Source organism: Bos indicus, chromosome X, assembly GCF_029378745.1.
Source record: "Bos indicus isolate NIAB-ARS_2022 breed Sahiwal x Tharparkar chromosome X, NIAB-ARS_B.indTharparkar_mat_pri_1.0, whole genome shotgun sequence".
NCBI lineage: Eukaryota > Metazoa > Chordata > Mammalia > Artiodactyla > Bovidae > Bos > Bos indicus.
Genome location: NC_091789.1, coordinates 53,073,435 through 53,096,259, shown reverse-complemented (window position 1 = coordinate 53,096,259; position 22,825 = coordinate 53,073,435). Strand labels below are relative to the sequence as shown.

General features: G+C 43.6%; 1 protein-coding gene across 10 annotated transcripts; it reads right to left on the bottom strand.

The window, feature by feature from the left end:
* Positions 1-18,675: 18,675 nt before the first annotated feature.
* On the bottom strand, positions 18,676-21,615 carry ARMCX6 (armadillo repeat containing X-linked 6). 10 transcript variants are annotated; one of them, XM_019955809.2, is made up of 5 exons: positions 21,478-21,615; positions 21,065-21,155; positions 20,633-20,716; positions 20,409-20,525; positions 18,676-20,258 (listed from the first exon to the last, which is right to left on the bottom strand). In XM_019955809.2, exon 5 carries the CDS (start codon positions 20,190-20,192, stop codon positions 19,287-19,289), a length of 906 nt encoding a protein of 301 aa, XP_019811368.2. In that variant the 5' UTR covers positions 20,193-20,258; positions 20,409-20,525; positions 20,633-20,716; positions 21,065-21,155; positions 21,478-21,615; the 3' UTR covers positions 18,676-19,286. The 10 variants fall into 10 exon arrangements, with proteins under 10 accessions (XP_019811368.2, XP_070641399.1, XP_070641400.1 ...); XM_070785298.1 differs by having other exon boundaries at positions 20,637-20,716; XM_070785299.1 differs by having other exon boundaries at positions 20,641-20,716.
* Between the last annotated feature and the right edge of the window lie 1,210 nt (positions 21,616-22,825).

Sequence of the window (22,825 nt, the reverse complement as noted above, 5' to 3'; positions counted from 1 at the left end):
GCGGAGCACTGGCCCCCACCTCTCTCCTGGGGCAGTAGTTGGTCTAAGATGGCATGGGCACTGCAGCACCGCCCTGCTGGGCATCAGCCAGTCCCTTGTCTGATGCTCATGCCACATGCATCACCTCACTCTGTCTCTCACACACACACTCCCTTCACTTTGCTCAGGACCTCCTCTTCCCCAGAAGGCTCATTCTCCCTTATTGCTTCTTGCTTTTGTGTGTGGCTTAGGATGGCCTTCCCCATTTCCCCTTGACAAAAGGAGCCTCCTCTGTGGGTTCCTAATTCTTTCTTACCTTTCCACTTCAAGGCTTGTCTCAAGGATATACCTGGAATTTCCTTTTGTGCAAGGTGGGAGCTATCATCCAAACTGACTCCTTTTCCAAACAGATAACCTGTCAACACAGCACCACTTATCACTCCAATCTCATGATATATAGTTGGTGCCTCTGGGACCTCATGCCCCCAGCTGAGCAGCCCCTCTGTGGCTTCCTGCTGTGGAATTCCTCTTGGGGCACACCCGTTTCTCCCAGGAACCCCTCACTGACTCAGGGACCCTCTGGGTTACTGGGTCGTCCGTGGCAAGTGAGGTGTGTGCGTTGTCAGGGAGGGTGTGCTGGGGCTTGTGAGCAGGTATCAGGTATCCTCTGATACCATCTCAGGATGCATTCTGGCCCACAGGAAACTTAGGAACCCCCTGCCCTGCCTGCTTTAGCGCCAAGCAAAATGGGACTGGTTTATTCCCTCACCAAAACTGCCTTATTTTGCAAGAGAAAACATGTTGGAGCACACTGTGTTTTTTGTACTGTAATAAATCTATTATATATTCTATCATTTATGACTTTGTTTTCTTTTATAGTAAAAATTATCTTTCAGAATGTGTAGTCATTCACAATTGAAGGCAAAACACTCTTTTGCCTCTTTGTGTGTATGTTGGGTTTGCATGGGAAAAATTCAATAAGAGACTTGTTTTTATGTATTTTGTAGCTTTTGAATTTTGTACATATATACATATATATTTCCATCAAAGGTAATCAAAATAGGAAATAATTTTTCCTGATTTGTATAAAAACTCTTGATGTATTATGTTTCTACAGTCAGGTTCCTTTGGTGAACTCTCGTATTATATTTATTATTTTGCCTCTTTTTTATTTCTGACTTTTCAACTAGACAAACATAGTTTACAAATTATGATATTTTTATCTCTTCTTATTCAATATTTTACAGCTCATTTCTTTTTCTTATCTCATTGCACTGTCAAGGACCTCCAGAGCAACAGCACTGATGACCAACTGCATACTTGTCATGTTTCTGATTTTAATGATTGATGTTTCAGCCTTAAGGTTGATGTTTGTTGTAGGTTTTTGAATAATATAATAAGTCATCTATCTATATAATTGAATTCATAAAGCAGTAAAAATTGGTGAACTAAATCTCTACTGTTCAGTCTAGATATCTCAGACACCTAAAGTTGAGTGAAATAAGAAATTTGTAGAAAGATACAATATAATGCCATTTATATAATTTTAATATTATTTTAGATACATATATTTATAGCAAAATTAAAAATGGGTACTGAAAGATGCACATCAATTTTACAATACCACTTGCCTTTGGTAGGGGACTGAGGAAAATGTAACCCTAACAATTTTGTAGTTTAATTTTATCTATTAACAAAGAACTTATAAACAAATACAACAGAGCCTTAATGTTTGTTGTTAATTATGGATGACATATATAGATCCTCATTATTTTTTCTCCATATTTTTTTTAATTAAAAAGAAAACTGCATTTTGTGGTCAATACAATTAATTTGCAATTAATTTTAATTGAAAAGAAAGCTGCATTTTGTGCTCAATACAATTAAAAACCTCACCTAGACATATCCCCAAGAAATTTTATAATAATAAAAATTAAAAGGAAACCCCAAACTTTCCCAAGGGTGGGGATAAAGTCATCTGCAAAGCAGGCTGGCATCAGACATGTTATTCGTAACACTGGATGTGATATATCAATATGTAAAGGCCTTCGGATTCTTAGAAAATGAGATTTTCTCTAGTATTCTATTTCTAAACAGACATACCTACAATATCATGTAGGTATGTGATGACCATAAAGATGTTTTCAGGACTGAAAATACTCAAAGTTTGCCTCTTGTGGACCTTCTCTTAGGAAGTTACTTGAACTTGCACTCCAAGCAAAAAGGTAGTAATCAAGTCCAAGGTAAATATGGAATCAAGGAAATCATGATCACAACTTGGGAATGCAATAAAGGTGAGTTTTAAGATGACAGCTAAACAGCAGGCCCTGGTTGACCAGACCAAAGTGGAATAAACAGACAGAGGATTTGGGGTAGTGGGTGAACAAACAGGAACTTGTTAAAATCAATTGAGGGTGTTATATAGGCAAATAAGGGGAAAAAGTAACAATTAGAATGACCTCTGAGAAAATATTACAGTAATAGCTACAATGAACCATGCCTCCTTGTTACCATAGAAGAAAAGAAAGTGAAGTCTCTCAGTTGTGTCCAACTCTTTGTGACCCCATGGACTGTAGCATGCCAGGCTCCTCCATCCATAGGATTTTTCAGGCAAGAATACTGGAGTGGGTTACCATTTCCTTCTCCAGGGTATCTTCCCAACCTAGGGATCAAACCTAGGGTCTCCCTCACTGAAGCCAGGCTCTTTACTGTCTGAGCCACCAGGGAAGTCATATCATTGTGTAATCCCCTCCTGCATTGAATCTGGGCCTGAACATGTGATTTGCTTTGGCCAGTTTGAACATTAGAAAACATGACCCACAAAGAGGCTTGAACAGTGCATTTTCAGTGGGCATGACACTCTTCCTGCTCTGAAACCACCATGTGCTAAGTAGATTGGTCTGCTAGAGGATGAGTCCATGCAGAACAGACATGAACTGCTCTAACTGAGGACCCCTAGGAAGAGCTGCCAGATAAAATACAGGACTCCCAGTTAAATCTGAATTCCACATGAACACAAAGCATTTTTTCAATATAAGTATGTCCCAAATATTGCACTGGGCATACTTAAAACAATTATTATTTATCTAGAGTTCAGATTTAACTGGCATCCTGTATTTTTATTTGCTATATCTGCCAACCTTAGTTATTATACAGGAAAATCAGCCCCCAACTGATCTGCCAGCTGATCTGACTCCAGTTACATTAATGACCTCAGGCAGGACTAGCAGAAGAACCAACCAGTGCAAATTCCTGATACGCAAAACAATGAGCAAGTAAGATGGTTGTTCTAAGCTACTGAGTTTTGGAGTACTTTGTTAGGTACACCTAGTTCTACCACACCAGAAGACTGTACATGAGTGAACCATGGCTACATGGCTCCCAGAACAGTCTGAAGTGATCAAGTAGATATAAAGGCAACCCTTCTATATCCCAAGAAAGACCTTTGAACAGGTGAAGGCACCTGAGGGAGTCAGGTGGTATCATCATTGAAAGCGTGTCTTCATGGGGTCTTGAAAGCAAGAGAAACTTACCCTTCTAATGGAGAGAATGTTCCTAGGTTTTCTGCTTTACATAGCCATATCTCTATTTCTCTATCTCTGTCATAAGTTCCCATTTACTTTTACATTATGTTTTATAACAACCAAGTCTCCCATTAAGGCTTTCTATACATTGAAAATCATAAACAGTATATACTTTTTTATTGAAGTGTAGTTGATTAACAATATGATGTTAGTTTCAGGTACACAGCATACTGACTCAGTATTTTACAGGTTAAAAGTTATTGTAAGATAATGGCTATAATTCCTTATATAATACTGCTATACAATATATCCTTGTTGCTTATCTATTTTATACACAGTCGTTTGTATCTCTTAATCCCACACCCCTAACTTTCCCCTCCCCTCTTCCCTCCCCCCTCTGGTAACCACTAGTTCGTTATCTAATATATCTGTGAGTCTGTTACTGTTCTGCTATATTGGATTTTTTTAGATTCTACATACAAGTGATGTCATACAGTATTCATCTTTCTTTGACATTTCACTAAGCATAATATTCTCTATCTGCATTGCTGCAAATGGAAGAATTTCATTCTTTTTTAGTGGGTGAGTAATCTCACATCTTCTTTATCCATTTGTCTGTTGATGAATACTTGGGTTGCTTTTTTGTGTTGGCTATTGTAAGTTGTGGTGCTCTGAACATTGGGGTACCTGTATCTTTTCAAATTAGTGTTTTCATTTTTTCCAGATGTATACCCAAGAGAGGAACTGCTGGATCATATGATAGTTCTACTTTTAATTTTTTAGGAACCTCCATACTATTTGCCATAGTGACTGTACCAATTTATATTCCCACCAACAGTGTACAAGGGTTTCCTTTCTACACATCCTCTGCAACATCTGTTATTTGTAGCCTTTCTGATGGTAGCCATTCTGACAGATGTGAGGTGGTACCTCATTTTGACTTGCATTCCTGCAATAACTAGCCATGTCAAGCCTCTTTTCATGTGCTTGTTAGCGATATGTATAGCTTCTTTGGAAAAATGTCTTTTCAGGTCTTTTGCTCATTTTTTTATTGAGTTGTTTGGTTTTTAATATTGAGTTGATTCATTTTGATATTTGGCAAAACTAATACAATTATGTAAAGTTTAAAAATAAAATAAAATTAAAAAATATTGAGTTGAATAAGCTGTTTTTATACTTTGGATATTAATACCTTGTTGGTCATATCATTTGTAAATATTTTCTTTCATTCTGGAGGTTGTCTTTTCATTTTGTCAATGGTTTTCTTTGCTGTGCAAAAACTTTTAAGTTTAATGAGGTCCCATTTGTTTATTTTTGTTTCATATCTTTTACCTTAGAAAACAGATCCAAAGATATATTGCTATGATTTATGTCAAAGAAGGTTCTGGCTATGTTTTCTTCTAAAATTTTATGGTTTCAGGTCTTATATTTAGGTATTTAATCCATTTTGAGTTTGTTTTTGTATGTGGTATGAGGGGATGTTCTAATCTCATTGTTTTTTTATGTAGCTACCCCATTTTCTCAGCACCACTGATTGAAGAGCCTGTCTTTTCTCCATTGTATATTCTTGCCCCTTTTGTTATAGATTAATTGACCATAGGTGTGTGGGTTTTCTTCTGGGCTCTTTATTCTGTTTCATTAATTTATGTATCTGTTTTGTGCCAGTATCATGCTGTTTTGATCCTGTAGCTTTGTAGAATTGCCTTAAGTCTGGAAGAGTGATACCTCCAATTTTGTTCTCCCCTCCCCCAAGATTCCTTTGGCAATTCAGAGTCTTTTGTGGTTCCATATGAATTTTAGGGTTATTTGTTCTAGTTCTAGTTCTGAGGAAAATGCCCTGGGTATTTTGATAGGGATTGCATTAAATATATAGATTGCTTTGGGTAGTCTGGCCATTTCAACAGTATTCTTACAATCTGAGAACACAGAATATCTTTCTGTTTCTTCGTATCATCTTCAACTTCTTTCATTAATGTTTTGTGAACAGTATATCCCAGGTGGTGCTAGTGGTAAAGAACTCACTTGCAATGCAGGAGATGTGAGAGACACAGGTTTGATCCTGGTCAGGAAGATCCCCTGGAGGAGGGCATAGGGTTGCAAAGAGTTGGACACGAATGAAGAGACTTAGCATACATGCATGAACAGTATTTAGATGATTATGACTTTATAAATGCTATTCATTGCTGAGCTGAAGTAGAGTCCTAACATGTGAAACTATTTTATATAGTTTTGGAAAATGATTCAGATATCATCTGTGGGAATGAAATTTTAAGTAGGCATGAGACAATAGAATATAGCTGACAGAATGTGGGATGTAGAAGAAGATGATAAAAGACAGAAGAAAAGGCAGCAGAGCTAAGAGCCTCATTTTATAAAGTGAGAAGTGAACAAGTCCTGGTGGAAGTTTATGAAGCAAAATAAAGGTTTATATATATAATTTAAAGTTTAAATTTAGCTACTTTATTTAGTTAAATTGATTTTATGGCCTATTTCCTCCATAAGAAAGCAGACTTAATAAAGCCTATCTCTGTCTTACTTGTAACTGAATTCAAAATGCTTTGAATAGTACCTGACACACAATGGTGTTCAATAACTAATTGACTGTATGATTAAACTAAAATTATAATAACACTACAAGCATCAGGAATAAGAGAAAGGAAGGAAGGGCTGTAAGACTAATGAGCTAAGACTAAGCTCATTAAGATTAATGAGCTATTTTCATATCAGAAGGTTATTAGGGTACAAGTATATTTTTGGAGTTTGTGAAGATAACCACAAGAACAATTCTCAGTCTTGGCACTATCAGCACTTTGGACTGGGGAGTGCCTTCTACACTGGAGGATCCCTGGCCTCCACCCACAAGTAGTACCCCTGTCCTCAGCTTTGACAACCAAAAACGTCTCCAGACACTGACAAGTGTACCCTGGAAGCACAATCACCTCTGGTTGAGAAACACTGCATCAGAAGAAGCTAACATCAGATAAGGGAAGAAAAGTTGCTTCTGTAGTCTAGACAGTGGTCCTGAGCCTAGAGAAGAGCAGAAGGGGAAATGACTTGTGTTCATCATAAACTCTGTACTAATTGCTTTCCTATCATGTATGTATTGTTCTGATAAATATTAACATTTGTAAAAAAAATAATAAAGAAGTATAATCAATGGGATTTTGAGATAAGCTAGCAATATGGGATGAGGGAGAAGGAAGGAGTCTGTAATGACTAGGTTGCTGGGTGCAACTGCGTAGATTGTGGTTGTATTCACCATGCCAGGGAAGACAGGAAGGAAAACAGTTTGAGTGTGGGACTAGGGTGACAACTCCAATTTCAATTGCTTAACTTGAAATATCTCTGAGATATGAAATTTGTAGGTATCAGATAAATTAATTTTGAACTCTGAATATATAGACTTGTGAGTCAGAAATGGTATGGACCTAACAGAAGCAGAAGATATTAAGAAGAGGTGGCAAGAATACACAGAAGAACTATACAAAAAAGATCTTCACGACCCAGATAATCACGATGGTGTGATCACTCACTTAGAGCCAGACAGCCTGGAATGTGAAGTCAAGTGGGCCAAAGCATCACTACAAACAAAGCTAGTGGAGGTGATGGAATTCCAGTTGAGCTATTTCAAATCCTGAAAGATGATGCTGTGAAAGTGCTGCACTCAATATACCAGCAAATTTGGAAAACTCAGCAGTGGCCACAGGATTGGAAAAGGTCAGTTTGCATTCCAATCTCAAAGAAGGGCAATGCCAAAGAATGCTCAAACTACCACACAATTGCACTCATCTCACACGCTAGTAAAGTAATGCTCAAAATTCTCCAAGCCAGGCTTCAACAGTACGTGAACCGTGAACTTCCAGATGTTCAAGCTGGTTTTAGAAAAGGCAAAGGAACCAGAGATCAAATTGCCAACATCTGCTGGATCATCAGAAAAGCAAGAGAGTTCCAGAAAAAAATCTATTTCTGCTTTATTGACTATGCCAAAGCCTTTGACTGTGTGGATCAGCACAAACTGTGGAAAATTCTGAAAGAGATAGGAATAACAGACCATCTGACCTGCCTCTTGAGAAACCTGTATGCAGGTCAGGAAGCAACAGTTAGAAATGGACATGGAACAACAGACTGGTTCCATATCAGTAAAGGAGTACATCAAGGTTGTATATTGTCACCCTGCTTATTTAACTTATATTCAGAGTACATCATGAGAAATGCTGGTCTGGATAAAGCACAAACTGGAATCAAGATTGCCGGGAGAAATATCAATAACCTCAGATATGCAGATGACACCATCCTTAAGGTAGAAAGTGAAGAAGAATTAAAAAGCCTCTTGATGAAAGTGAAAGCGGAGTGTGAAAAAGTTGGCTTGAAGCTCAACATTCAGAAAACTAAGATCATGGCATCTGGTCCCATCATTTCATGGCAAATAGATGGGGAAACAGAGACTTTATTTTTCGGGGGCTCCAAAATCACTGCAGATGGTGATTGCAGCCATGAAATTAAAAGACACTCCTTGGAAGAAAAGTTATGACCAACCTAGACAGCATATTAAAAAGTAGAGACATTACTTTGCCAACAAAGGTCCATCTAGTCAAAGCTATGGTTTTTCCAGTGGTCATGTATGGATGTGAGTGTTGGACTTTAAAGAAAGCTCAGCACCGAAGAATTGATGCTTTTGAACTGTGGCATTGGAGAAGACTCTTGAGAGTCCCTTGGACTGCAAGGAGATCCAACCAGTCCATCCTAAAGGAAATCAGTCCTGAATATTCATTGGAAGGACTGATGCTGAAGTGGAAACTCCAATACTTTGGCCACCTGATGCAAAGAATGGACTCAATGGAAAAGACCCTGATGCTGGGAAAGATTGAAGGTGGGAGGAGAAAGGGACGACAGGGAATGAGATGGTTAAATGGCATCACCAAACCAATGGATACGAGTTTGAGTGAACTCCGGGAGTTGGTGATGGACAGGGAGGCATGGCGTGCTGCAGTCCATGGAGTCGCAAAGAGTTGGACACGACTGAGCAAATGAACTGAACTGAACTGAACTGAACATACAGGTGATAACTGAAGCCATGGCAATGGATGAGATTCCGGAAAGAGAAGAGACTTGAGAATAGGACCTCAAGATTCAGAGTGTGTAACATTCTTCTGTTTTTCATGCACTGCATTTTAAAATTAGTAAAGACCATATTATAAACATTGTTTAGCACACTTTCAAAACAATTTTCTCTTTGAAAATTGATAGTGCACATTTATTGAAGATATTTCTCACAGATAACTAGATAAGCACAAACTACTGTCCAGGGCCAATCTTACAGCTTGAAAGCTAGAAAATCAAATTGAGTAGACAATGAGCACTAATTATGTGCAAGGCAGATGGAGATTCAATAGCAAACAAAACAAGCACCATTCTTGTGTTCATAGAGCTTATCATCTTGTGGGGAATACCGGCAAAGAAAAAGGAAAATACAATGGAGTGTGATGAATGCTAAGAAAATTAATCGTGAAAAGCCACTTCAACTAAAGGTGCAATAGGATGTGATTTAAGCGTCCTTTGTGTCACTCAGTTCAATTTTCTCTCAATTGTCACAAGCTAAGTTGCCAGAACATGAAGAAACTGTGTTGTGTGTTACTTTGCCCTGTGTGTCATGTCGAAAGAAAGCTCAGGAAGGCTGGCATAGAACATGCAGTTATTTGTCTTTCTGGGCCTGACTAGAGGCTCTGTTAAACCAAGCCTTGCAGTATGCTGGGTTCTAACTCTTTCACAGAGAACATCTCCATGAATTGTAAATTAGTTTTATGCTTGACAGTCTGTTCAGTGAATTTTCCAGAAGCACTCACTGCTATTTAAGTAAGCACTCACTTACTTTAAGTCAGCCTCTGGACAACACCGAATTCCAGAAAAGGAGGAGACTCTATCTTTCTCTCTTTCTTTCTTATCATGGTAAGAACACTTAACATGTGATCTACCCTCTCAAAAGTTTGCATATTTCTTGAAGTTAAGAAGCCTGTACAAGTTGACAGCTAGAGCCACCATGAAGCAGAAGATCCATAATAAGAAGCATAGTGAGACTGGACCAAATAAGGAGTCACAGAGACAAGTTATATTTGTAGGAAATAATCTGTCCCCAGTGAGCATTAGAGATGAGTCCAGCCTCAAGCAGCAGGAGAGAGGAGAGACTATACTTTTAACACTGCCCCAGCTACCTCTTTTGAATGACTTGGGACTAAAAAAATTCTTGGTATCAGTGAAGACAATCCTGGCCTTTGTTCCAGATGTAGTGGTGGTGGTTTAGTTGCTAAGTCATGTCCAACTCTTGCAACCCCATGGACTATAGCCCACCAGGCTTCTCTGTCCATGAGATTCTCCAGGTAAGAATACTGGAGTGGGTTGTCACTTCCTTCTCCTGGGGATCTTCCTGATCTAGGAATCGAACCCAGGTCTCCTGCATTGCAGACCTATTCATTGTTCCAGATGATTCATTCATTATTACAGATCATTGTTTCAAACGATCAATCTGTAAATAACTGGTTCAATAAAACCCAATATCCCTCAAAGATGGGGATTCAAAATAGAACTGGCACAAAAGGTAAACATAAGTAATGCAGGGGGGAAAGGAGAAAAGGGACCTGAAAAATGCATGGTAGATAAAGAAAACTCATATGAAGAAAATAGGGAAAATTGTCAATAAATATTTCACCATGAATTAGAAAGTTTTAATGAAGCAATTAAGCAACAGTTCAAGAAAAGGATGGCAAGACAAGAATGAGCTGAAATGTGAGCTGTCAGGCCTCAGGGAAAATGTAGAAGAAATTTAACAATCACAGAGATGAAGGCAAAAGTGACAGGAAAGAAAGAAACCTTAGCAAAAGTCTAGCAATTAGTGTCAAATCTAGGCAAATTTAGGACGAAGACCAAAACAAATGTGGTGATTATAGTTACAGAACAATATAATGGTGATAAACCCAGATGAAGTAGAAATGATTTCATTTGCAACAATTGGGAGAGAAAGAAAGAAAAAGAAAGTGAGAGGTAATGTAAATATGTTGATTTTCTTATTCCTAGGGCCAGGGTGGGGGGTGGGGTGTCAACAAAAATAACATCTAAAGCAGACAAATCTGGCAATAGAGGTCTAAGTGTATTGAGTAGTCAAAAGACAAACACTAAGAAATATAAAGATCTTCATGACCAAGATAATCATGATGGTGTTATCACTCATCTAGAGCCAGACAGCCTGGAATGTGAAGTCAAATGGGCCTTAGAAAGCATCACTATGAACAAAGCTAATGGAGGTGATGGAATTCCAGTTGAGCTATTTCAAATCCTGAAAGATGATGCTGTGAAAGTGCTGTACTCAATATGCCAGCAAATTTGGAAAACAGCAGTGGCCACAGGACTGAAAAAGGTCAGTTGTCATTCCAATCCCAAAGAAAGGCAATGCCAAAGAAGGCCCAAACTACCGCACAATTGCACTTATCTCACATACTAGTAAAGTAATGTTCAAAATTCTCCAAGCCAGGCTTCAGCAATATGTGAACCGTGAACTTCTAGATGTTCAAGCTAGTTTTAGAAAAGGCAAAGGAACCAGAGATCAAATTGCCAACATCCGCTGGATCATCAAAAAAGCAAGAGAGTTCCAGAAAAACATCTATTTCTGCTTTACTGACTATGCCAAAGCCTTTGACTGTGTGGATCACAATAAACTGTGGAAAATCCTGAAAGAGATGGGAATACCAGACCACCTGACCTGCCTCTTGAGAAACCTGTATGCAGGTCAGGAAGCAACAGTTAGAACTGGACATGGAACAACAGACTGGTTCCAAATACGAAAAGGAGTACGTCAAGGCTGTATGTTGTCACCCTGCTTATTTAACTTATATGCAGAGTACATCATGAGAAACCCTGGGCTGGATGAAGCACAAGCTGGAATCAAGATTGCTGGGAGAAATATCAATAACCTCAGATATGCAGATGACACCACCCTTATGGCAGAAAGTGAAGAGGAACTAAAATGCCTCTTGATGAAAGTGAAAGAGGAGAGTGAAAAAGTTGGCTGAAAAGCTCAACATTCAGAAAACGAAGATCATGGCATCTGGTCCCATCACTTCATGGGAAATAGATGGGGAAACAGTGGAAACAGTGTCAGACTTTATTTTTGGGGGCTCCAAAATCACTGTAGATGGTGATTGCAGCCATGAAATTAAAAGACGCTTATTCCTTGGAAGGAAAGTTATGACCAACCTAGATAGCATATTCAAAAGCAGAGACATTACTTTGCCAACAAAGGTCCGTCTAGTCAAGGCTATGGTTTTTCCAGTAGTCATGTATGGATGTGAGAGTTGGACTGTGAAGAAAGCTGAGCGCCGAAGAATTGATGCTTTTGAACTGTGGTGTTGGAGAAGACTCTTGAGAGTCCCTTGGACTGCAAGGAGATCCAACCAGTCCATTCTGAAGGAGATCAGCCCTGGGATTTCTTTGGAAGGAATGATGCTGAAGCTGAAACTCCAGTACTTTGGCCACCTCATGCGAAGAGTTGACTCATTGGAAAAGACTCTGATGCTGGGAGGGATTAGGGGCAGGAGGAGAAGGGGACAACAGAGGATGAGATGGCTGGATGGCATCACTGACTCGATGGACGTGAGTCTGAGTGAACTCTGGGAGTTGGTGATGGACAGGGAGGCCTGGAGTGCTGCGATTCATGGGGTCACAAAGAGTTGGACATTACTGAGCGACTGAACTGAACTGAAGAAATACAATTTAATCAAGTAAAATTGGGTATATGAAAAGAGGAAAGAGAAGGGAAGAAAAAGAAATGTATAATATATAAATAAGTATAACCATTGAATCATTATTTCTACGTCCATGAAAAATGATGACAAAACCTAAATATCCATACATACTGCTGCTGCTGCTAAGTCGCTTCAGTCATGTCTGACTCTGTGTGACCCCATAGACGGCAGCCCATCAGGCTCCACTGTCCCTGGGATTCTCCAGGCAAGAACACTGGAGTGGGTTGCCATTTCCTTCTCCAATGCATGAAAGTGAAAAGTGAAAGGGAAGTCGCTCAGCCGTGTCTGACTCTTAGTGACTCCATGGACTGCAGCCTACCAGGCTCCTCCGTCCATGGGATTTTTACTGACTAAATAATTATGGCATATTTATACAATAAAATACTATTCAACTATAAACTAAAAAGTAATTTTTATGTAGTGATATCAAATGATTGACAAGATTATGTTTGTGAATATATATATATATATATACACAAATGTATATTACGTATTTTGCTACATATCCCCCTATATATAGATACACAATAAATTGATAATATTGATGGAGGAAAACTAGGTAGTGGGGACAGAGAGGTGAGAGAAAGATTTACAATGTATACTCTCTGTTATCTTTTGAACCACTAGGACAACAGAGGATGAACCACTAGAATTTTGAACCACTAGGATGACAGAGGATGAGATGGTTGGATGGCATCACCAACTCGATGGACATGTGTTTGAGCAAGCTCCAGGAGCTGGTGATGGATGGGGAAGCCTAGCATGCTGCAGTCCATGGGGTTGCAAAGAGTTGGACATGACTGAGCTATTGAACTGAATTGAGGCTCATACTTATGTTTTTAACAAATTAAATCTACATTTAAGTTGAAATATAAAGAATTAGTTGAGCTGTCTTTGTCCAGCCTTGTGGACATTATGTTATGGGAGATGACTGACAGATGCTTTGTGGAGTTTCCTGACTGCATATTCATCTCTCTCTGTACTGCCCCCTGAGGACTAAGGCAAACATACAGGGCAGTGTTTCCTATTTGCCTACCTGGCCCCCTGTGCCCCTGCCCGTTCTTGATCCTGCTCTGGTGCAGTCTCATTTGCATGTAACAAGAATGATATTGTAAAAAATATTTAACCAAACTATATCTAATTCCCCCTGTAATGTTCCCATATGGCCCATTCATCATTAAGATTAAATGATTAGGATTATAACCTCACACAAAGAGAAACGACCTACTGCTTGTACCTGAATCAAGAAACTTAGGATTCTCAAACTCATAATGATCAATTTAGAGTTTTCCTGAATCCCCAAAGCTCTAATTACATATCAAAAAGCAGGCTTGGAAGACTCTGACCATAGATTTCTGCCGCAAGCTATAGATAGTGAGAAGTTGGAACCTAAACGAAGTGTCCATCAGAGAGGAACTCTGTGGAGCAAGAGCAGGGAAAAGAAGGGAAAACAGCCAACCACATGTCTCCTGGCTCAAATCAATCCCTAGATTGAAACCCTATTGGGTGGGGGTGGGCATTAGCAGGACCAGAGGACTTATCAGAAAATATTGGAGCACTAGGATTAGTTTCTTATTTCCCCAGGCACAAGCTTTGAAAAGTGTGGGGTCTGACCAAGGGACAGAGTGACAGCAGAAAAGGCTGAGAGGAGGCTGGTGGGAACATTTCCCATCACTCTGCTTACCTCCATATGCCTTCCCTAGTTATGAAAGTCACGAAATCCATTTACTACTTAACAGCCTGGATAATGAAAAATACAGGATTCTGGATATATAGTTACACACTGACATTACTCTTTGTGAGTTGCAAAGAGGGGGAGTTTATTCAGAGGGGGATTGTGTGACATAGTTATTTGGAGTGCTTATTTGGGGTAATAACTTGAGCCATCAAACTACCCTTCCTTCCTTCAAAATCATCCTATTTCCAGATAGCAATTACAAAGAACAGTAGAATACTCATGGCGAGACTTAATGGAAACCTTGCCAGGGTTAAAGAAACGTGATTGAGTAAACCAGAAGAACCTGTTTGAACTACTCCACTGCCAGAGGACAGGGAGGAAGAAAATCTAAAAGTAAAATGAAAGAAAAGAAAGGTCTATACGGAGAGTTCTGAGCAAAGAGCATTGGTGGAATAACAGGGCTTAATGCCTTGTCTTTTCCCCCTTCCCTCCTCTTTAGGAGTAATGATGGTGAGACACTTGACTATCAACCCACTTCACTGCTGTTCCAAAGCAGCAGAAACTACAGATATGTCCAGTGTGCTGGCTCATGGGATAAGGAGAGCAGAGTCAAAATAGTATAGCATTGTAGGAGAGGTAAAGACCATGACACTTCACAAAGCAACAAAAATAGACCCCCACCCAAAAATGTGAAAGATCATTACAAAGAAAACATTCTTACAGAAAGGATCTAAATGAATGTGCCTAGATGGGAAAATTGTGAAGTTGCCAGTTAATCCATCAATTTAGCCCATTTCAATTAAAACATTAAAAACAGATTCTGCAATGATGACATTAGTGTAATTAATTACACCTTCAGAGAAAATTAGGGTACGAGGGCTAGCTCAAACCAAATGTACACACACATGCACACAAACACAAACCGCTAGTAGGTTAACAAAGCAGCTTACTTTGAAAGCAAACTATTTGTATTAGAAGGAAATACAGTCAATGTCTTCTAATAACCTTGGGCTGTCAAAGACTAAGTAAAAAAAAATTATAGAGTTCAACAGAAAAACACTGAAAGGCACAGAAATCATAAATTCCTGAATGACCAAATACATCACACAAAAGGAAAATCAAGGGAAGTGTTGAAAGAAACCATGGTGATTTCAACATGTAACAATAGCCTTATTTCAAATGTGGACAATGACTACAGTGTAAATTGTAGAGCAAGTCTATATATAGAAAATAAACTAGCTTTCTCTTGCAAAATAAGGCAGTTTTGGTGAGGGAATAAACCAGTCCCATTTTGCTTGGCGCTAAAGCAGGCAGGGCAGGGGGTTCCTAAGTTTCCTGTGGGCCAGAATGCATCCTGAGATGGTATCAGAGGATACCTGATACCTGCTCACAAGCCCCAGCACACCCTCCCTGACAACGCACACACCTCACTTGCCACGGACGACCCAGTAACCCAGAGGGTCCCTGAGTCAGTGAGGGGTTCCTGGGAGAAAGGGGTGTGCCCCAAGAGGAATTCCACAGCAGGAAGCCACAGAGGGGCTGCTCAGCTGGGGGCATGAGGTCCCAGAGGCACCAACTATATATCATGAGATTGGAGTGATAAGTGGTTCTGTGTTGACAGGTTATCTGTTTGGAAAAGGAGTCAGTTTGGATGATAGCTCCCACCTTGCACAAAAGGAAATTCCAGGTATATCCTTGAGACAAGCCTTGAAGTGGAAAGGTAAGAAAGAATTAGGAACCCACAGAGGAGGCTCCTTTTGTCAAGGGGAAATGGGGAAGGCCATCCTAAGCCACACACAAAAGCAAGAAGCAATAAGGGAGAATGAGCCTTCTGGGGAAGAGGAGGTCCTGAGCAAAGTGAAGGGAGTGTGTGTGTGAGAGACAGAGTGAGGTGATGCATGTGGCATGAGCATCAGACAAGGGACTGGCTGATGCCCAGCAGGGCGGTGCTGCAGTGCCCATCCCATCTTAGACCAACTACTGCCCCAGGAGAGAGGTGGGGGCCAGTGCTCCACACCACTGTCAGACTTAACCAAAAGTGCTGTGGTGGCCCAGCAGAGGGATTGACTTGATGAGGGCTGTGCCTGTCCCCGGTGACATTTCAAAGTGAGGGTACTGTGGTTGGAACTGCCCCAAGCATGGCACGAAGGGCCCCGTGGGGATGCAGTCTGGGAGATGCAGGCGGGTGTACCAGGCAGGAAGCTGCATGCCTGCCAGCCACCCCACCTGGGCTTATGTCAGGGAGGGGCGGGGTGGGGGGGGTCATATAACAAAGTTCCCAGGACAGGAAGCAGGCTGGGAGGGTACTGGAAGTTGGTGTAAAAGTTCATACTTACAGGCACAAATGTAGACAAGATAATGATGAAGAAGGGAAAGCAGGGCTCTCTCTGGAGCCGGCCGGAAGACAGTGTATGGAGGCACTTCCAGACTTACCCAAGGCACAGCTTTGGCTGGGGCAGTCCCATCAAGGCAGGCACCCCCCACAGAGTGCAACAAGCTCAAGCTTTGAGAACCCTGGCTAATGTTTGCCACAGGGAAACCCGGCAGGAAACTCGGTGGATTGTAGCAGACGGGTGGGTCTAAGTTTGTGCTGGGTGGTCCCCTGCTGTCTCATTTTTGAATTAAGCATGGCAGGGGTGGCAGGCACCTTAGTCGTTCCAGTGCTGAAAGCCTCTGACTGTGTTCCTCAGGCCCTGACTACAGGCATGCCTCTCGCTCCAGGTCCCTCCACATCTGAAGGCAGAACCCACGGGGAACTGGGCTCCTGCCCTGGCACAACAGCCGGCCAAGGGCAACTGAGGCTGGCCAGGGCCCGGAGCTTCCCCACACAGGGAGTGTTTCAGGGAGGGCAGTGCCAGCTCGTGGAGAGGGGTCGTGTCTTGGGCCAAGACCCCACTGTGGACACACTTCAGGGCTGGCAGGCTGTCCTGTGACAGAGGTGCTCAGGAGGTGGGCACAGGGCTCCCAGGCCCTGCCTGAGATCGGGGTCAGCTGTGGCCTGAGAGAGCCTAGTGCCTGCCTCGGAGATGGTGGAGCGCTGCCTGTGGCGGGACTCAAGCGGGGACTCGGCAGAGTGCAGAGGAGGAAGGAAGCACATGGCCATTTGGGACCCCAAGCCAGGAGCAAGCAGAAATGCTGTGGTTAGGGCAGAGATCGCTGAGGCTGAGCAATAAAGTGTTGCTGAAGATGTCCCTGGCCAGCAGGCTCCACTGGACAAGTGGATGAGGGGCTGCCTGAGGGCAGTCCTGCCTGGGAAACAGACTGCCCCGCCCACCTGAGGCTGGCTAGGCACAAAGGGAGGATCAGGTAAGTAGCTCTTAGAAAACAGGGGCCCAGAGCCAGCAAACGAAGCCCTAGCCTGGTGAACCTTGCTGGGGGTGTGGTGTCACAGCAACCACAGTCACATGCTATCCAGCAAGGCGCCAGGGCCCGGGAAGGGGCAGCGTTCTGGCAGGCCCCCATGATCACTAGGCAACCCAAACTGTGGGGGGGGGAATGAGTACAAGCAGGAGAGTGGCACCCCATCTGCACCCCCCTGCCCCAGTCTCCAGGAGAAGGGAGGAAAACATTGAAATAAAACTGTGCTCTGAAAAAAATAAAATAAAATAAAACTGTGCTCTGCACGGGGGAGGGCAGTCAGAAGCAGTACACTGGGACATCGCTGATGACCAGGGAGCAGTGTCCCAGAGCCACACCCCAGGGGGACCGGGAGAGGGCACTGGGCTCACAGGCAGCACCGCTCAAAGGAAGCTTCTTGTCCCCTACGTGAGCCTGCCCTTTGAGGAGGAGGACTGCTTCATGACACATCAAAACACCCAGGGAACCTGGCTTTGCTGACCCGGGGCTGAGGCTTGCTGGGAGGGGTCTGGAAATGTGGGCAGGGGCGGTGCAATGGGTTACACAGATTCATGGAGCTTTCAGTGTGCAGAGCCACATTCTTCCTTTCCTTCCAGGGGTGCCGGGAGCTTGCATGGACGGCATGAATATGTGTCCTTCTGGGTGGACCAGCCATGGCCATGCCACGCCCCTCAGCATCTGCCCTCCCACCCCCTCGGGGATCCGTGGACGTCTCCATTGTCTCCTTCCTGGATCCCACAGAAGTACCCGGGAGAGGGCAGAAAAGAGGTTTCCCAGAGGAAGCAAGGGCCAAGCCTTCTTGCTTGGCTGGGAATTTGGGCTTGGCCTCCCAAGGAAGGGAGGAGGCCTGCAAGTAGGTTGCACAGCTGCTTCTCAGGAGAGGGAACAACACCAAGCAGGCCCTCAGCGAGTAGCAACTGTTACTGCTATAATTGTGCATTAAGTGTCAGGGATGGGTTGCCCAGTGGGACGACAGGGACACACAGACCAACCCAACGGTACTGACCTTCTTCTCTAGGCCAGCAGGCGAGGAAAGACACCTTCATCGAGGGAAGGATTTCTCTGCATCAGGCACTGTGCTGCCTGCTTCAAGGTGTTGCCTCTTCTAGTCCACCCAAGAGTCCTTCTTAATCCCACCCCCCACCCCCTTCCCTGCCCCAGCCCCTCCCCCAGCCCCTTCTGGAGGCTCCTCCTGAACCCTGCAGCTCATCTCTTCCCCAGCCTCCTGTGGGCACTGCTAAGTGGGCATCTGCCAGGAGCAAATGCCCCCAGTCAGTTAGCATGGATCTTGTATTTTGCTCTGTCCCCTCACGCAGACTAGAGATTCAGAACCAAGTACCGTGTCTCATTTTTGCCAGTTAAAGCACACAGCTTTATTGATGATACATAAAAATGCAGACTTGGTAGACAAGGTTAAGTCAGTACAGCACATAGAAGAGGGGTGTACTTTTTTGCTCAATAGGTATCGTTCATAGGCTTGCAAAGAAAAGAGTGTAAATGGAAAGAATCCCATCTAAGCAGCAACTGATACGTTTTTGGCACAAGCCCCCACATGGGTCTGGTCTCCCCAACATGGTCCAGCTTAGACACAGCGACCACCACAGGCCAGGCATCCCCACTGAGGCTAGAACATGTTGTTCTTTAACCACAGCTGGCAGCTGAAAGGACCCCTTTACCACAGGAAGAAGGCTGCAAGGGAGCAATTTACAATGCACATTGCCTGCAGACTGAAAAACCAAGAGGTTACTCAAAGCTCTGTGGGAACCCCTGCCTGACCAGGAAGAGTGTGGTCCTGGATTTAGCAAATGCAACTTTCACCCAGAGATGTGCTGAGCCAGCTAAGGCTGGGTCTTCAATAGCACCCACTGCAGAGTCTTTGAGAACACAAGTGTGTGTTCACCCACTGACTGGGCTTTGTTTTGGAGTGGATCAGTCCCACCCTGCTGGAGGGGCCACTTAAGAGGCCAGGGTTTCTGAGAGAAGCTGTCTGTTTGTGTTCCTGATAAAGAGGGGCAGGAAGGGCCATAGCACTTGGGCTCTCAGCAACTCCCCCGACAAGGCTGGCTTTTCAGACAAACCCGTCAGGGGTTTCACAACCTGCCCCTCAGCACATTCACTTCCCTCTGGTATCAAAGGAAGCATCAAGCCTGGAACGGACTTGGCAAGCATGTTCTTAATAACTGTCATGCTTATTAACAAATTTAATCCAGCCTGCTGCAGAAATGAGTTGCAGCAAAGTGACACAGTCTCCCGACACACTTGGCTGATGCACGTCTTCATCTGGCCCTGATTTTCAACACTGGCATTCAAGTTATCTGGGACATACAAAGCCTTTCCCTCCTCAACAGCAGGGTCGGGAGTCGGGATTGTGTTTCCATCAATGGAGAGGCTGGCCAAATGACTGTTGATATCATGGCTAAATGAAAAACTCGCATCCTTGGGCTCAGCTAACAACATTTTTCCCTGAATGAAAGGGCCCTTGGAGAGGCCAAGAGCACAACAGAAATTTTTAAAGCTCTGAGCACTCCAAGTATTTTTGTGTTCATAAGGGAACGGGCGCTGTTTTACCAGGTATGTTCGACTGGCTTTGCCCCCACCTGAAGGTCTGTCCTCAGCACCACCGGGTGCCCCTGGTTCAGTCCAGTCCCCATCCTCACTCCAGGGCCGTGCCATAGTTGTCAAGTCAAACCAAATCTCGCGCTCCTCGTCATCCAGTTCCCGCTCATCATCCCATTCCTCTTCCTCCTCCTCCGACTTCTCACTGTCATCTCTTCCTATGGTTAGTTTGTAAACGCAGTAGCAGGCACCAGCCCCAATCATCAGTCCTGCAGCCATCCAACCCACTTCCCGAGCCCGGCCCATGTTCAGATCCGTTCAGCTGGGGGTGGGGCGTGGGGTAGGACAGAACAGGAGAGGGTCTTGTTTCACCTGAAAGAAGAGGGTTCTTAAGGCCAGGGTGAGTGATGGTGGAGGGGAGACAGCTTCAGCCTATTCCAGGCTCCTGAGGCTCTCCTGTGATGAATCTATGGGTGAAAAATGATATTAGGGCTTTTGGCAATACCTGGATTTTTGCCTCACCCGACAGAGTGGAGTTTGAGTTCCAGCTGAGAGAAGCGGATTATTTGGCAATAAGTTCTTTGTTCTTTTCCGTTATCCTCTGTCTCCCCTCAGGACCCACCATTTGTGTCCCAGGGCCTACAGAGAAGGGCAGGAGTTGGGGCTGGGCTATAACCACCAGGGGGTGACAGGCAGTCTCCTCCTCCACCACACCCCCAGCCCCAAAGACTTAGAGGCAGTCTCACCTACCAACCTCTACCAAAGCCAGGTAAATTCCTTCTTCTTGTCTTCTGTGGTCAATAGTCCTTCCACAGTGATTGATGGACAGTCTGGCAGAAGGACAGAGAGAACGACAGATAGCCGGCTTTGGAAAACTAAAGTGTAGTGGATGGATCAGCAATGAGAACATAGGTCCCTTTTCTGAATTTCCAGCCTTTGAGCTTAAAATATTTCTCACACCCTTCTGACTTTCCTAACACTGATTTCCCCACCCCTCCCCCCTTGTCGTCCGCCATTTCCCCAGCAAAGGCCGCCACACCCCTTTCCCTGCGCTGAAATGGGAGGGGGTATGGAGGAAAGGGCCTGGAGAGGGCGGCTCAGACCCGGCCCGCAGCGATCCCAGCCCCCCTCCCTCATCCCCACCGCCATCCCCACCCAGGGGCCAAGGCTCATCCCACCTTCACACCGACCTGCACGGTCCCAAGGCACTTTGGTCCTTCCCTCGCCGCGACTTTCCCTGGCAACCTACTGGCCAACAGATCTACAAACCTGCAGACAGACGGTGGGGGGTGGGGGGGAGACAGAGGGGACGGAGTGCTTGGTGGACGGAGCAGCACTCTGGACAGGAGTGCCCTGATCCTGAAACCTTTCTTTCCTCGGAGACTCTATGCCAGCCACTCACTTCCCTCACCCGCCGCCCGAAGTCCGCCAATTCTTTCCATGAAAATGGGCATGAGGAGGGGGACGGCAGTATTTAGAAAGTAGGAGAGAAGGGGACACAGACCCCTGTCTGCCGGAACCTGGATCCGTGGCGCTCTTGGCCTTCTCCCAACCCCATCTCCCTCCAAGCAGAGCCCACGTTCATACCGACCTGCAACGCCCGTGGCCACTTTCCTTCTTCCTTCACGCGCCTGCAGAGTGATATAGGGGGCTGGTACCCAGACGGAGGCGACTAGCAGTACTTCTGCTCCAGGCAGCTCTGGTCACGTGACGACCGCGTCACCAGCGAGCTCTGGCCCCCAATTTCCACTCCCACAAGCAGTGCGGCAGGCGCCAGCCTGCCCCGTACCTCCCCCCATCACAAGGGGCCTTGTTACTCTTTTCCTCTGTAACAATGCCAGAAGTGCATGGCTCTCTGGTGTTTGCATTTGCCTTCTCTAATTACAGAAAAGGGCAACACTTTTCCTGGGTCTATCATTTACTTACACTTCTTTCGAGGGGAATGTCTTACTCCTTCTTTGGCTCTGAAACTCCTGTCCCCTCTTTCTTCATTTCTACCCCTTCCCACATGCAGTCTCTGCACCAAAATTAAGCAGAGGGGCAGGGAAAAAAAGCCCAAGTAACAGGGAGATTTTTGTTCCTATTTTTAATATATTTATATTCTATTTCTTCCATTCTTTCTTAATTGACTCAAGTTACTATTTTGTAGTCAGAAAATACAAATATGTGTGTGTGTGTGTATAAAACAAGATTTCCTAGTTAATACGAAGGCCTCATTGATTTAAGCTAATTTGTACATTGAAAACATTTTCTTCTGACTGCAGAGGAGATAGCAGCTTTCAAATAGCATATGAAACTTTAAAAACATACCCTTACAAACAAAGCCAGTGTACTTTCAATATGATTTATAAATTGATGGATAAAATGAATCTATAGTAAATTGGTCAGTGTTTTAATTGTGACCAGTTTAGAGAAGTGAACCACTATCCCTTTCTTCTTGGCCGAACTCATAGTGTTATGTGTTAGAGAAGACTGCTGGATGGCTTCCATTCTGGTTTTGAAGGACAGACTCTCTGCAGACCCCAAATTTCAATGAATCTTATGTCTTCAGATGAACCTTACAAATTAGTAACTTCACAGATTAGCTTGCTCTTCATTCAAAGCTCTTTATTTAAAATCTATTCTCAAGTTTCACGGTGTAACCCATAAATCATCCAGAAATTAGAGGATTCCCTGCTATCCCATTGATAAAAATGATAGGTGGAATTTTCATTTGATCACATTGGTGAAAGACCTCCGGTATTTGTCATTTGTGCACTGTATGTCCTCTTAGTAGTGCCTGGTGTTCAGCCTTTTCCAGTGGAAATAATGGTGAGGGTCTGTGGGTGACTGTAAATCACTGCAACAACCTGACAGCCCTTGAGATCAACGGCCTTTTTCCCTCACAAAAGGCACAGTTCACAGGACCCGAAGCAGTGTTGCCAGGAAAAAGAGGTCTT

Excerpts from the sequence above, each read along its gene's own strand:
- ARMCX6 (XM_019955809.2), bottom strand. The coding sequence starts at position 20,192 with ATGGGCCGGGCTCGGGAAGTGGGTTGGATGGCTGCAGGACTGATGATT.